The following is a 17575-nucleotide window of genomic DNA, read 5'->3' as shown; positions in this document are numbered from 1 at the left end:
TTTTAGTTCATTCTCACACTGACATTTGTTCCACTGGAGGCGCATAGCACGTCAAGTTTGGGTTCCTCTCACACTGACATTTGTTCCACTGGAGGTGCATAGCACGTCAAGTTTGGGTTCCTCTCACACTGACATTTGTTCCACTGGAGGCGCAAATCACGACAAGTTTTAGTTCATTCTCACACTGACATTTGTTCCACTGGAGGCGCATAGCACGTCAAGTTTTAGTTCCTCTCACACTAACATTTGTTCCACTGGAGGCTCATAGCACGTCAAGTTTTCGTTCCTCTCACACTGACATTTGTTCCACTGGAGGCTCATAGCACGTCAAGTTTTAGTTCCTCTCACATTGACATTTGTTCCACTGGAGGCGCATAGCACGTCAAATTTGGGTTCCTCTCACACTAACATTTGTTTCACTGGAGGCGCATAGCACGTCAAGTTTGGGTTCCTCTCACACTGACATTTGTTCCACTGGACGCGCATAGCACGTCAAGTTTTAGTTCCTCTCACACTGACATTTGTTCCACTGGAGGCGCATAGCACGTCAAGTTTTAGTTCCTCTCACAATGACATTTGTTCCACTGGAGGCGCATATCACGTCAAGTTTTAGTTCATTCTCACACTGACATTTGTTCCACTGGAGGCGCAAATCACGTCAAGTTTTAGTTCATTCTACACTGACATTTGTTCCACTGGAGGCACAAATCACGTCAAGTTTGGGTTCCTCTCACATTGACATTTGTATCACTGGAGGCGCATATCACGTCAAGTTTTCGTTCCTCTCACAATGACATTTGTTCCACTGGAGGCGCATATTACGTCAAGTTTTAGTCCCTCTCACATTGACATTTGTTCCACTGGAGGCGCATAGCACGCCCAGTTTGGGTTCCTCTCACAATGACATTTGTTCCACTGGAGGCGCATAGCACGTCAAGTTTGGGTTTCTCTCACATTGACATTTGTTCCACTGGAGGCGCATAGCACGTCAAGTTTTAGTTCCTCTCACACTAACATTTGTTCCACTGGAGGCTCATAGCACGTCAAGTTTGGGTTCCTCTCACAATGACATTTGTTCCACTGGAGGCGCATAGCACGTCAAGTTTGGGTTCCTCTCACACTAACATTTGTTCCACTGGAGGCTCATAGCACGTCAAGTTTTAGTTCCTCTCACAATGACATTTGTTCCACTGGAGGCTCATAGCACGTCAAGTTTTAGTTCCTCTCACATTGACATTTGTTCCACTGGAGGCGCATAGCAAGTCAAGTTTTAGTTCCTCTCACACTAACATTTGTTCCACTGGAGGCGCATAGCACATCAAGTTTGGGTTCCTCTCACACTGACGTTTGTTCCACTGGAGGCGCATAGCACGTCAAGTTTTAGTTTCTCTCACACTGACATTTGTTCCACTGGAGGCGCATAGCACGTCAAGTTTTAGTTCCTCTCACACTGACATTTGTTCCACTGGAGGCGCATAGCACGTCAAGTTTGGGTTCCTCTCACACTGACATTTGTTCCACTGGAGGCGCATAGCACGTCAACTTTTAGTTTCTCTCACACTGACATTTGTTCCACTGGAGGCGCATAGCACGTCAAGTTTTAGTTCCTCTCACAATGACATTTGTTCCACTGGAGGCGCATATTACGTCAAGTTTTAGTTCCTCTCACATTGACATTTGTTCCACTAGAGGCGCATATTACGTCAAGTTTGGGTTCCTCTCACACTGACATTTGTTCCACTGGAGGCGCATATTACGTCAAGTTTTAGTTCCTCTCACATTGACATTTGTTCCACTGGAGGCGCATAGCACGTCAAGTTTGGGTTAATCTCACAATGACATTTGTTCCACTGGAGGCGCATGGCACGTCAAGTTTTAATTCCTCTCACACTGACATTTGTTCCACTGGAGGCGCATAGCACGTCAAGTTTTAGTTCCTCTCACACTGACATTTGTTCCACTGGAGGCACATAGCACGTCAAGTTTGGGTTCCTCTCACATTGACATTTGTTCCACTGGAGGCGCATAGCACGTCAAGTTTGGGTTCCTCTCACACTAACATTTGTTCCACTGGAGGCTCATATCACGTCAAGTTTTAATTCCTCTCACACTGACATTTGTTCCACTGGAGGCGCAAATCACGTCAAGTTTTAGTTCCTCTCACACTGACATTTGTTCCACTGGAGGCGCATATTACGTCAAGTTTTAGTTCCTCTCACACTGACATTTGTTCCACTGGAGGCGCAAATCACGTCAAGTTTTAGTCCCTCTCACATTGACATTTGTTCCACTGGAGGCGCATAGCACGTCAAGTTTTCGTTCCTCTCACACTGACATTTGTTCCACTGGAGGCGCATAGCACGTCAAGTTTTAGTTCCTCTCACACTGACATTTGTACCACTGGAGGCGCATAGCACGTCAAGTTTTAGTTCCTCTCACACTGACATTTGTTCCACTGGAGGCGCTAATACGTCAAGTTTTAGTCCCTCTCACATTGACATTTGTTCCACTGGAGGCGCATAGCACGTCAAGTTTTAGATCCTCTCACACTGACATTTGTTCCACTGGAGGCGCAAATCACGTCAAGTTTTAATTCCTCTCACACTGACATTTGTTCCACTGGAGGCGCATATCACGTCAAGTTTGGGTTCCTCTCACACTGACATTTGTTCTACTGGAGGCGCATATTACGTCAAGTTTTAGTTCCTCTCACATTGACATTTGTTCCACTGGAGGCGCATATCACGTCAAGTTTGGGTTCCTCTCACACTGACTTTTGTTCCGGTCACATGCATGTATGTGTGGAAATTCTCTATAGGTGAAAAATCCTACCTGACATTTCTTTATAATTGGATTTGTCCTTTTCTCATTTTCGGGATACTTCATCGCTACAGCTGTAGTATTCACTGGCGACTGCCTTTGTTTATACTTTACTGGACATAAACACAGTCATTTCCTGGAATTCGCTCGTCACGCCGAATACCCGGGTTCGATTCCCGACATGTGTGAAGCTCATTGCTGGTGTCCCCCGCCGTTATCTTACTGGAATATTACTAAAAGCGTCGTAAAAACAAACTCACTCACTCACTCATGGAATTCTCGTGCAGCAGTTTTTCCGATTTAGGTCTCTGTTATAATTACATGTTTTCACATTTGTCTGTATCATTTATTAACTATCAGGATTTGTTCTAGGATAACTTTTTCCATCATATTCTTTTGTTTTTTCGTTTAGTTTATGGTTATTTGTATTACGATTATATGTCTTAGTTTCCCTTTTTTTCATGTGCACATTCTGCCAACGGAACAGTTTTCACTACAGGGTCGGAACCTTTCCACTATAGGGTCGGAACCTTTTCACTATTGGGTCGGAACATTTACACAACTGGGTCGGAACCTTTTCACTATAGGGTCGGAACATTTTCACAACTGGGTCGGAACCTTTTCACTACAGATTTATGTATTTAATCCTGGTGTGTTTTGGAAGGTCGGAAATGAATCTAGGCTGAACACAAACAAATTTCCTGGAAACGAATTCGATGTGAACCCCTGGGTTTCAGTCAGCGAAACATAAACTTGGACAACATTTAGCACTATTTGCTGTTCAAATAAATCTTTAATGTTTCACCATGGAGTAGAAAATTCAAAAATATACCAATGCAGATCGATCATTTGGCAAAACTGGGCGTCTGAACATTAACTCGGCAACCAGGATTCCAGCGGTAATGTAGTGAATCACAAGCTTTTGATCAGAGATCTCGCGAGAGTGCCGAATTGTATACAACTTCAGTAAAACAAATTGCAACACTCGGGGAACTGGGTTAATATAAAAGTGGAAAAAAATTCAACCATTCCAAATATTGTCAGTGAACATGAGCATCCAAGAACAATCACAAGTGTGGTGTGTAGTATGTAGTATGTTCATCATGCATTAAAAATATGCAATTTCAAAAATATTTAATTTTATTACTAAGAAATAAGTTATGTTGTCAATGGTCAGGCTCGCTGACATGGTTGATGTTAGTCATCGTATCCCAATTGCGTGGATCGATGCTAATGATGTCAATAATCACTGGATTGTCTGGTCCAGACTCGATTATTTACATACCGCCATTATATAGCTGAAATATTGCTGAGTGCGGCGTTAAACAACAAACAACGAAACAAAATGTTAACGACGATTTCCGGATTATAGTTCTTCTTTTGTTTTTGGCGGTTTTCGAGTGTCCTTGGCTGCATTGATGGTACGGACATACATATTCAGGCGCCGTTAATCGGAAAGGTTATCACAGTAACAACGTCCAGGCAGTGTATGACCACGAGGTTATGGCTTGTGATATTAAAGTGCTGTCTCTTTTCAGCAATTAGTGTAGCGTCCCTTCTAGAAAATAAACCTGCACGTGAAGTTAGTGGACCTTGAGTACACCGGTCTTTGGTGTCCACATGTCCACATGTCCACATGTCGAACGGTCGAGCAAAGATTCCAAAGAGCGTCATACGACTCTTGACGCATCAGTGACAAAAAATAATCTCTGATGCTTTTTCTAATTTTGACTTCAACCTTTCTTTTACGTTCCTGTGTTGTTGTTTTAAGTGGAACACTTGACTTGCCTCTGCACGTGTCTGTGACGGATGCCACTGGTAGGGTAAGATACGATCAACTTTTCGTGAACATCTAGTATCATCACTATTTGAAAATGATATAGTCGGAATCGTATAATTGTTCAATAATAATACTTTTAATGTAGATTCAGTAATTGCTTTTCTTAAATCTACTTGCATTGTCGAGATCTAAGAATGGTCTTTTATTTCTCACTTTTGCACCCACATTAGCCTTTTTGGCGTGGTCCAAGCTGCACATTTTTTAAAAATTGCAAACAACATTTTGCAAATGACTTCTCCAATAACCACAGACAAAATGTCACACCTCGTCAGATGCTGATACTCGAGCTTATAATGAATTTGTCCACCTCAACACATGCCGATACTCGAGCTTATGTTGTTTATCTGTCCACCTCGTCACATGCTGATACTGGAGCTCAAGTTGTTTATTTGTCCACCTCGTCACATGCCGATACTGGAGCTTATGTTGTTTTTTTGTCCACCTCGTCACATGCTGATACTGGAGCTTATGTTGTTTATTTGTCCACTTCGTCACATGCCGATACTCGAGCTTATGTTGTTTATTTGTTCACCTCGTCACATGCTGATATTGGAGCTTATGTTGTTTATTTGTCCACCTCGTCACATGCCGATACTGGAGCTTATGTTGTTTATTTGTCCACCTCGTCACATGCTGATACTGGAGCTTATGTTGTTTATTTGTCCACCTTGTGCGGAGTATCGTCTGTACCTCAGGCCAATAATGTCCCTCGCTGAAAGGTAGGATGTGTATCACAATTACGTAAGAAACCACAGACATTCAACCGCATTATTTAAAGGGAACAAAATCCAAAGCTTCGTCATATAGATCTCTAACTGTTACGCAGTTGTCACACTGATGATGAGTAACAAATTGGGAGATAAACAAACAGCGTTTACAATGCAAATATGTGTTATTTGTAGATTTGAAGGCGTCTAAATTAAACCATACCGGCGGTGTTTCTGCAATCTACCATGATAAAATCTTAAATGAACTTGTTTCCATTAGCTGAGATAATGAACTGAGTATCTAGACCGGAGACCTCCTCCGTGGTCTATCTGATAGAGCATCAGCCCTGAGACCTCCTCCGTGGTCTAGCTGATACAGCATCAGCCCGGAAACCTCCTCCGTGGTCTAGCTGATACAGCATCAGCCCGGAGACCTCCTCCGTGGTCTAGCTGATACAGCATCAGCCCGGAGAGCTCCTCCGTGGTCTAGCTGATACAGCATCGGCCCGGAGACCTCCTCCGTGGTCTAGCTGATAGAGCATCAGCCCGGAGACCTCCTCCGTTGTCTAGCTGATACAGCATCGGCCCGGAGACCTCCTCCGTGGTCTATCTGATACAGCATCAGCCCGGAGACCCCCTCCGTGGTCTATCTGATACAGCATCAGCCCGGAGACCTCCTCCGTGATCTAGCTGATAGAGCATCAGCCCGGAGAGCTTTAGGTTGATGGTTCGAAACTCTAGCAAAGTGTTCATTGTGATGCCTGCATAAGACCAAGCTTTACAAAAGTTACAACACTCCGTTATAACTGAGATTGTGCTTAATATTACGTAGAATTACGACAAGCACCTGTACCCCAAACAGCGTAGCATATAGAATATAATAATGTCATTTTACAAATATGTCAATCTGAGTTTCAATGTAAGGAACGGGTGTCTGAGCTCACGTAACATGATATGTCTTGAGGTTGCAACGACATTTCACCCTTTCACGACTTCTCAAGCGATAACGATCACCACATATTTAATGGGACTTGCATAATGGGTAGCTCTCTTCAAGGGGCATGTTGTGAATAAACACCGCCACACAATTACCACTGCTATTGTGAATCAGGAAGTGATTTAGATTAAACTGAATGACACAACAATTTCCCGAGAACGTCACTGACAGTCACACACAGTGTATCAACCTCGATAGTAACTACTGTGAACGATGTGCATCTGTTACTACTGCTGTACTGCTACTACTTCTACAACTACTGACTACTCCTACTACTACTACAACTGACAACTACTACTACTGCTACTACTACTACTACTACTACTACTACTACTACTACTACTACTACTACTACTACTACTACTCCTACTACCACTACTACTACTACTACTACTAAAACTACTACTACTACTACTAAAACTACTACTACTAAAACTACTTCACCACCACCACCACTACTACTACTACTACTACTACTACTACTACTACTACTACTACTACTACTACTACTACTTCACCACCACCACCACTACTACTACTACTACCACTACTTCTACTACCACCACCACCACTTCTACTACCACTACTACATGTACTACTACTATAAGACCGCCTCCGTGGAGAGCGGAAGGTACTACCACTACTACATATGCTATTACTACTACATCTACTACCACCACCACTACTACTACTACTACATCTACTCCTACTGCTAACACTACTACCACTACTACATCTACCACTACAATTACTGCTACTACTTCTACTGCTAACACTACTACTACTACTACATCTACTCCTACTGCTAACACTACTACCACTACTACATCTACCACTACAATTACTGCTACTACTTCTACTACTAACACTACTACCACTACTACATCTACCACTACCATTACTGCTACTACTTCTACTGCTAACACTACTACCACTACTACATCTACCACTACCATTACTGCTACTACTTCTACTGCTAACACTACTACCACCACTACATCTGCTACTACCACTACTGGGGCGGTGGGTAGTCTAGCGGTTAAAGCGTTCGCCGAAGACCTGGGTTCAACTCCCCACATGGGTACAATGTGTGAAGCCCGTTTCTGGTGTCCCCCAGACATTGCTGGAATATTGCTTAAGTGGCATAAAACAATACTCATTCACTCACTCACTACCTCAACTTCTACTACATCTTCTACTCCCCCTACTACAACATCTACACCTTCTGCTACTACTAGTAGTACTACTAATACTACTGCTACTAATACTACTTCTACCTCTACTACTACTATCACTACCACTACTAATACTTATACCAATACTACTAATACTATCACCACTAATACTAATACTAATAAAACTACCACTACTCATAATAATACTGCCACTAATACTACCACTAATAATACTGCCACAAATACTTATACTACTACTACTACTTATACCACCACTACAAATACTAATACTACTAATACTTCAACTACTAATACTACCACAACTAATACTGCCACTACTTCCACTGCTAATAATACTAATACTACCAATACTATTACTAATACTGACACTGATACTTATACTACCACTACTGATACTAATACTACTAATACTACCACTACTAATACTACTGATACTACCACAACTAATATTACCACTACTAATACTGCCACTGCTACCACTGCTAATAATACTAATACTATCAATACTATTACTAATACTAATTCTAATAATGATACTGATACTGATACTAATACTAATACTAATACTACCACTACTAATACTAATACTGATACTTATACTACCACTACTGATACTAATACTAATACTGATACTAATACTGCCACTACTAATACTAATACTACCAATACTACTACTTATTTTACTTAAAGCCTGCCCAGTCATAAATCGGACAGGAATCATGACAACAATGCTTTAAATGTAAATCTGTTTGACACAAAATGGCATCCATGTTGATGATATTAACACTGTGTGTCTGTCAGTCATTCTGAGTTTCCTTCTCCTTTCTGCAGATTGTGTTTTAAATAACTGGTTCCTTGAATGTGACGAAATAGTATTATGTTATCACAGTGTATAATGAGACTCGCCTCCAAAGAATATTTTCACAAGGACTAATGAAACTTACATTTAAGAATGTTATGTATGTCCCAGGTTATGAGCCAGCCACGCTTCCTAATCCCTATTGTCCTGTTGTTGGTGTGGAGACAAATCGTATGGGTGTGTCTCCAAGGAATGTGTATAAAGATCAACTATATGTTTGGCATACCGCAAGACTGTTACAAGATAATTACAAGAACTTCAGATCAGTTATATTAAGTCACCAATGGGACACTTGAACACTAAATCTGTTGGAAAGAGGACGTTATTTTGAATTTGATGGGAAGTTTGGTAACTAAAACGTCAGAGAAGGTTGGACGCCAACCATTTCTCATCCTCGCCATTATCATTTACAGTTTAATACCTGGGCCTTTTTGTTAAAAAAATTAAATAGGGAATGATGTACTGGTAAATTAACACAAACACATAAGAATATAATAGAAAACATTGTGTTGATGAAACGGTGATAATACGTACATGAACTTCTTGATGACTCTGCAAGTGACCTCTGACGGAATGACCTTGATATATTAGAGATGGATGTAGGTCTTTGTTGGGTTGCAGGACCACGTGTTCTCCGACAGCTGAAGATGGTGCTAACCTCCTTCCGGAATCGTTTACCTTTGACCAAGCAGATGATGAAGTTGGTGGAGTTGTTGAGGTACATCAGAAGGCTCACACACGCCTTTATAAGCTCTCGCTGTGCTTCTGCCTCAGCCCCCGGGGAACTGATGTTCCAATATTCCTCGCCAACGAAGAAGACGGACACGGGCAAGGTGCAGAGGAGGTACACCAGGTTCAAACTCAACAGCATCGTTGTCGTGGATGTCACTAGAGTTTGTCTCAATCTATCTGCTCTTGTTCTTGAATTATGTCTTGTGAATATATGGGTCTGAACGCGTAGACGGTAAATGATGAGAATATTGCACACAAGATGGACAACGACAGGTACAATACACCACACACACAGATCTATCCAGTGAAACACTTTCTTGTATAAATAATCAGCTGTCTTTACGTAATCACACACATAAACTCCTGGATCTGTTTCAGTAAGTTCCAAGAAGATCAGAAAGTGACAATTTATTATCAAACAAAAGCTAATTACAACTATCATACACAAGGTGGCGACTCTCTTGGTACAAGCAGACTTGTAATGTAAAGGTCTCCAAACAAATACTGTGCGTTCAATGGTCACAGAGACTAGAATCCAAGCCGATGTGTGAAGGCTTGAGTACAGTAACCACGGGTGTGTCTTACAAACAACTGGATGAACGTCCCTTATATCTACATCGAACGTAACACTTATCCATTGTGGTAGAAGTCCGACATACAGAACCGCTAGATCAGCCACTGCCAGACAGGTTAGGTATTTGGACATATTGGACTTCCGCATTGCCTTACGGGTCAACACAACAATGGAAAGGAGGTTGCCTACAGTGCCAAGTAGAAGGAGAATTGGCGAAATGATCTTCCATAAGAGCTCAGCTGTTTCCTCGTTAGGCAATATGGCTTCATTCTCTTCGTTCGAACAGTTTGAATCATTCATCCTCATATTGGGTAGATCATATAAATAAATAAATTCCTTTGCCAACTATAAACAGAAGTGGTGAAATAATTCTCCAGAGAATGACTGGCGGTTTCCCGGTTTGGCAAAATGTCTTCACCTTGAAGTTTGACTTGTTTGAATTAGTCATTTCTAAACTTACTTAAAAATATATAAGCAGCTTATAACCAATATGTTCCATGTCCTCGTGTTGTGTTTCTCTTAACTGATCTCTTCCCATAAACAGTGTGTCTAGCCTAGTTACCGCGACCAGTGGGTCTCACGTGTCTGTTCCCGTGAACAACATGAGATCACTGTCTGTTCCCTGTGAACAATATGCCACCACTGTCGGTTCCCTGTGAACAATATGCCACCACTGTCTGTTCCCTGTGAACAATGTCACCACTGTCGGTTCCCTGTGAACAATATGCCACCACTGTCTGTGTCCTGTGAACAATGTCACCACTGTCTGTTCCCTGTGAACAATATGCCACCACTGTCTGTGTCCTGTGAACAATGTCACCACTGTCTGTGTCCTGTGAACAATGTCACCACTGTCTGTTCCCTGTGAACAATATGCCACCACTGTCTGTTCCCTGTGAACAATATGTCACCACTGTCTGTTCCCTGTGAACAATGTCACCACTGTCTGTGTCCTGTGAACAATATGCCACCACTGTCTGTTCCCTGTGAACAATGTCACCACTGTCTGTTCCCTGTGAACAATGCCACCACTGTCTGTTCCCTGTGAACAATGCCACCACTGTCTGTGTCCTGTGAACAATGTCACCACTGTCTGTGTCCTGTGAACAATGTCACCACTGTCTGTTCCCTGTGAATAATGTCACCACTGTCTGTGTCCTGTGAACAATGTCACCACTGTCTGTTCCCTGTGAACAATATGCCACCACTGTCTGTTCCCTGTGAACAATATGCCACCACTGTCTGTTCCCTGTGAACAATATGCCACCACTGTCTGTTCCCTGTGAACAATATGTCACCACTGTCTGTTCCCTGTGAACAATGCCACCACTGTCTGTTCCCTGTGAACAATATGCCACCACTGTCTGTGTCCTGTGAACAATATGTCACCACTGTCTGTTCCCTGTGAACAATGCCACCACTGTCTGTTCCCTGTGAACAATATGCCACCACTGTCTGTGTCCTGTGAACAATATGTCACCACTGTCTGTTCCCTGTGAACAATGTCACCACTGTCTGTTCCCTGTGAACAATGTCACCACTGTCCATTTCCTGTGACAAATAGGCACACTGTATGCTCTTTTATATGCCATATTTCTACCGAGAATCCCCAATATTCCTTGTTTCTACCGACAGTCTACATTGTATCTTGTTTCCACCGACAGTCTCTCATGTCCCTTGTTGTCCTGCCTGAACAGTCACTCGCTGTCACCCAATGCCGTCTTAAGCGTCAGCCGTCGCTACTGGTGATGGTCGTGTAACTCCCTAGAGATCCTAACCTGTTTCCCTGCACAGCATATGACACGGGACATTTACGTCGAGTAACATTTGTGTAGGTTTCGGTTGAGTTCAGGTTGACAAACCTGCATACTGACTGCAGAAATAAGTTATGTTGCAAACACAATGCACCGTGTAGGATCAACCAATAGATCATACACCAGAGGTTTCTAGACGTTCGTATTGGTGACAAAAAAATTACGTCATACGTATACAAGCTGTTTGAATCATACACGTAAAAACCCATTTAACTAATTTAAAGATGATGTAAGCTGTGTGTTTTACGGGTTTGCGTTCGTGTGCGTGCGTGCGTATGTGTTCAAACATCCTGGGGCGGTCTGGTAGTATAGTGGTTAAAGCGTTCGCTCGTCACGCCGAAGACCCGGGTTCGATTTCCGACATGGGTACAATGTGTGAAGCCCATTTCTGGTGTCCCCCGCCGTAATATTGCTGGAATATTGCTTAAAGCGGCGTAAAACCATACTCACTCACTCACTCAAATACCTACTCAAGAGATCCGGGCTAGAATTGGTTTAGAGCAGCCCATGCTTGTTCTAAGAGGTAACTCACGGGATCAGGTGGTCAGGCTCGCTGAATTGGCTCATGCTTGTCATGGGCATGGTATCTCAGTGGGCTAGCAATATAAATCGGCATCAGTCCGGAGTAGTACAAGCAGCCACACAAACACACACACGTACATGCACGTCGCTATTTAAGTGCAATAATCTTGGACGCGACGTTAAACCCCATTTCACCTCACCTCATGCTTGTCATGGTATCCAGATGGTAATCACTGGATTATCTGGTCCACACTCGATTATTCACAGACCGCCTATATAGTTGGAATATGCTGGTGCAAACAAACAAATGAACAACATGCCCTAAAGTACATGCGGACAATATCGCAATGTCATCATGAACTACAGACACTGCTACGCTGTACTCACACAGCACGAACATAGTACAATGTCTTCTTTGTGCCATATAAATATGGATGTATTCTTACTTGAATATAAATATATCCTTCACCGAGCACACACACAATAGGTATATGACAGACATACTGATGAGGTTTTCAGACTTACTGGTTTGCGGACTCCTCTCAATTGTTCACCGTTACTTCACGCTCCCCGAGTTGTGTATTTGAAAAATATAAATAGATCACAGCTTTACAATTAATCGTGTACTATGTGTAATATACGCTTTAATCCCACGTTTCCAACAAGACTTTACTCGGATCATTATCGCGATACTTTTAATAAACACATTATTAGTTTTATGCTTTATACTAAGCATTTTAAGACTTTATATTTTCACAACATTATTTTACATCGAGGAAACAATCAGCTCTGTCTATTAATGCTGAACAAATAGAAATGATACTTGTAGAAATGGGCAATATTCATTTACTGTGTGACACAAACAATAACATCTTGTGATGCTTTCACCACACACGGGCCTGTAGTTGTGTGAGTAATATATATTTTCCGCTCTTTTTAAAAAAACTTTTGGGGGGTAGCCAAATAATTATTTTTGTATTATCTCTCTTTCTTTTTATATTTTCTTTTTTTTCAATTGAGTATATTCGACGCTCCTACTATAGGAATCCAGCATCAACACCACGACGGGTATGATGTGACGACAGCGGGTCTTCCTAGAAATGAACTAATAGTTTAACCTCAGGTTAACCCCACTAAAAACAGACCGACATGTGGAGTGGACGGTTGATTGAATAGTTTGGTGACCATGTTGCTGCCAGATTCATCAAGTTTAGTGTCGTTATAGAGAGGTGTCAAGTATTTACAGCAGCTGAAGAAAGAGTAAACATCAGCGTCTAGTTGTCGACAAGGAAGTCGAATTGAGTCGGCTTTACAATGACAGGTTAAAAAAATGTTTTGAATTAGACTTGTGACATTTTCAATACCTGTGCTTGCTGTACCATGTCGTGTTTTGGCAAAGTCACGATTGACAAAGCGGTTTTAATTTATGTCAACACAAACCAGATGTAAATAAGTGAGGGCCGCTTGTATTCTACCCTCGTATCCTCACGTTGAGACAAAATTGGGAAACCATTCTGACTAGATCTCCAAAAATGGGTCTCAGCTTTTTAGCCTTAACGATCAACTAAGTGTTTGGAAGATCAAGAAAATAATAAACAATCGACAACATTTTGAAATAATTTTGACTCATCACTCCTATACATGAACACACGGGTCATTGCATGTGTGACTATCAAATCAAGTAAGCAGGTGCCCTTTCATATCATAACACGTGAATCACGGAAGAACAGTTTCACAATCGCAGTTAGGTATTGCTACCTTACATTAATCCACGAATAAAACTACCCTCCACAAATTCTACACCTGTGATGATGCCTTCAGTAAAGATTAATTTTAATATTTCTTGCCAAGTCAACGTAAGTCCTCTCCCACGTGTGTCCCCAGTTCCAGTTCCATATCCATGCCGACATGTTTTATCTCCTCCAGGTGTCTGATTCTACATCCTACTTGGGACACGTGATTCGTATTTCCTCGTAAATTAGTAGTAAGTAAGAATTTATATCCAATCGAATTTTTACTGGGTGGTTCTCAAGAAACATACATTCATTAACAAAGCAGGATTAAAGATTGTAGAATAACACCAAGTAAGGCCTCACTTTAGGCCTAGAAATCCAACTACAAAGAAATGAATTACTATACTATAACATATAACATGTAGATCTATCTACATGTGACTTATTACTGAGGGTGTTATATTACAACGTGAATTGCATGGGATCACCCTAATATGGTGGTAAGATTTTCGCAGCACATACACCGTATTTCTAAGCATGTAGATATTTTGTTTGATCTCTGTATTCCATCCTGTGACGTCAGCAGGTCAAACTCCCCTTCTGGTGTCAGTAGTATCAACTTGTGTGTGGATCGATCTTCCGATAGGATGTGCCCTGTGCTGGTAGTTGGGATAAATTCTGGACTTTCCAGTCTCCTCTCCACTGTAGATGAACACAACAGTGAGTGAGTTGGGTTTAACGCCGCTTTTAACAGTATTCCAGTTGTATCATTGCGTGTCAACTTAATGTGGGAGGAAAGCCCGAAGTGATGCAGGTCTTAGACGTTTACAACTTCGGTGAAACCCACGAGCACGGGTATGGTGCTGACAAACCTAGAAACATAATCAGGGCGAACCGGGATTGATGAACACAACATCTCCCTATGGTGTGATACAGTAGACAGAGTCTTAGCCATCATCTGACACCAGGATGTTGCCCCTGTCTGGAGAACAGAGGAAGCTGGGGTGACGTATCAGATTCTCCTCAGTGTTGAGTGAACTGACTGACCTCAGCACTGTCCCCGATGTATCCAGGATGGCAATGTTTGGAGGATCCTCTGGGCCTACAGCTAATGTTGAATGCCTGGACTCTTGGGATATAGCTGGGATAATACTGAGTGCGGCATTAAACAACAAACAAACCAACATAATGTTGAAGGACTCAAGGCTGTAGTGCCTCTATACTGCTTCTGTGGTCTGGTACATGACTCTAGTAAATGTCTCCAACTCTACTAAAATGGATTCACGATGTGTTTAAAAGCTTATAACCACTTGGTGACATAAAAGTTTTAGACAATGATTTTGGACTGTGTTGTTCTTCACAGAGAAGGACTTTACACGGTTATTTCAAAAGCCAGTGTAACCAGTGAATCGACATAGTCTTCATCCAGAACTGTGATGTCAGTTAGGTAGGGTTCATCTTTGTCAAACGTCAGCTTCATGCGTATCGTATCATGATAAACAGTCTTACACATTGTGGCAGATTTAACGTGTTCGATCTTACCAGGCTTGATACCGTTGTCAATTTGTCTCTCATCAAGCTGCTTCACGAATTTGATACTGGATTATGACACATCATGACATCCGTCTTCGTCCCTCCAATGGCCGCCCCTGACACATCTGGTACATGTCAAACATGTCAGTCTCACTCCCAGACTTCAACACCTGGGTGATGTACTCTGTGTATTGTTGATACATCTGCATGTCTATTTCCCCTGATTTGATCCATCTACTCATTTGAAGGCATGGCTTGGCAACTGACACTAACAATATTCATATTTACACTAACAAGCAAACGTTTGTTATCGTGTTCTGTCGTAAAATTGTGAATAATCCCCGGGTAAGTCGCAAATAATCCGCGAATAATTTCTGCGAAGATTATTTTATTGCCACCTGGCACTATCACAGCATTTGATCCTGAGGATTGCACCAACTGAATGCACGTATGTCCCAACAGCATGAAAAACGTCGTTGACGACCGAAGAAATAGGTAGATGCATCAGCATGCTTGCAACTGGGTCAAGACAATGCAAACGTCTTTGGTGTCGGCCAAAGTGTGGTCAGCAGGACCACTCGTTTCTCTCGTTGAGTTAAAATACGACTCTTATCATCCTTGATGTGAGTGATGATTTATCTCCAATTCTCAGGACGTTCACCAGAATACACGGGACATACCTGTATCCTCCATCTTCTCTCTCAGCTGTACAGTACAGTACCATGATTCCCAGGACGTTCACCAGAATACACGGGACATTCCTGTATCCTCCAGCTTCTCTCTCAGCTGTACAGTACAGTACCATGATTCCCAGGACGTTCACCAGAATACACGGGACATCCCTGTATCCTCCAGCTCCTCTCTCAGCTGTACAGTACAGTACCATGATTCCCAGGACGTTCACCAGAATACACGGGACATCCTTGTATCCTCCAGCTTCTGTCTCAGCTGTACAGTACAGTACCATGATAAACTCAGCATGTGACGATACATACGCCATCAACATTAGTATTTCTCTCAAGTTAGAAAGATTCAGAGGTAACCTTTTATCATTTCATAATAATTAAATTTCCGTTGTGTTCATTGTAATTCCCGCATCATGATTAGCTGAATGGGTCACATCTTAGGGCATTCATTTCCAAACGAATGTAAAAAAAACATTAAGCCACGCCCATCGAGGCGGACTACTTTTATCACGACCGAATGTTTGGGAATCCCAATTACAGAGGAGGGGATTCCCCTTCTGCTCCCTTGTCACATCAAGCAGTTATCAGGCCCAGTAACATTCTTGTGCTAATTATCGGTATCAAACATACCAACAACAAAATACAAATCGCATGATTCAATGTACTCACAAAATAAAGTTTTACAGATATTAATGTCTTGTCTTGTTTCTGTAGTTACCGTATTTACCATACGCAGTTCAGAAAGAATCGTCTTTGTCATCGTGATTACAAAGCAACGATATGACTGACTTCAATTACGGAAGTTTTGATCAGGCGATTCAAAGTTTAGTGACACTTAAAGACACTTGAGTGACTACTGCAGGGCCATTGTCATTGTTCGGGACAAACAGTTTAAATGACATGCTCAAAGTTTGTATTTGGGTTGTAACCTGGAGAAAATGCCATGTTTTGTCCCGGAACTCCCAAAACTGCAACTCAAGAAACTGCAATGGCGTTACAAAACAAAACTCCTATCCCAGTGTTGCAGCCATGAGATAGTAGTGTTAGGGTGTACATAAGCCACAGGCTACAGCTTGTGAGGTACTGTCAGTTTATTCCAGGGTAGTGTAATAATAATAAACAAACAATATACATAAAATCAAATCACACGTGGTGAACATATCATCATGATGAACTAGGTACAAAAATACGCATATCAATAATCATATACACGTATAAGACATTAAATACATCAAACAAGCGACTTTAAATGATCACATGTGATGAACACGACGTCTGTTGACATGAAGACTATAATAAAAACAGGGCATAATAATGAAAAAGACTATAGAGTCTGCACAAAGAAACCTACCCTGTGACACGGGGGGGGGGGGGGGGGGGTCCATGCATCCTGTCGCTGGACAGCAAACACGTAAAGGAATCTTATATAAGGGATACTACATTGATCAAATGTATTTCCTGACAACTAGATTATAAATAAAAGGGCTACCATTATACTTACTGAAACATATATACATAATTGTGACCACCACTGTGAAATTCTACCATATTACAAACAATAC

The 17575-nt window shown here is 41.8% G+C and overlaps 1 protein-coding gene across 1 annotated transcript; it reads right to left on the bottom strand.

Annotated features, from left to right (window-relative positions):
• Positions 1-4545: 4545 nt before the first annotated feature.
• LOC124116821 (probable G-protein coupled receptor 139) lies at positions 4546-11656 on the bottom strand. Its single transcript, XM_046478355.2, has 2 exons — positions 8954-11656; positions 4546-5372 (listed from the first exon to the last, which is right to left on the bottom strand). Exons 1-2 carry the CDS (start codon positions 10029-10031, stop codon positions 5287-5289), a joined length of 1164 nt encoding a protein of 387 aa, XP_046334311.2. The 5' UTR covers positions 10032-11656; the 3' UTR covers positions 4546-5286.
• Between the last annotated feature and the right edge of the window lie 5919 nt (positions 11657-17575).

This window comes from Haliotis rufescens, unplaced genomic scaffold, assembly GCF_023055435.1.
Source record: "Haliotis rufescens isolate VD_foot unplaced genomic scaffold, xgHalRufe1.0.p SCAF_72, whole genome shotgun sequence".
NCBI classification, from domain to species: Eukaryota; Metazoa; Mollusca; class Gastropoda; order Lepetellida; family Haliotidae; genus Haliotis; species Haliotis rufescens.
This window is presented reverse-complemented; position numbering and strand designations above follow the sequence as displayed.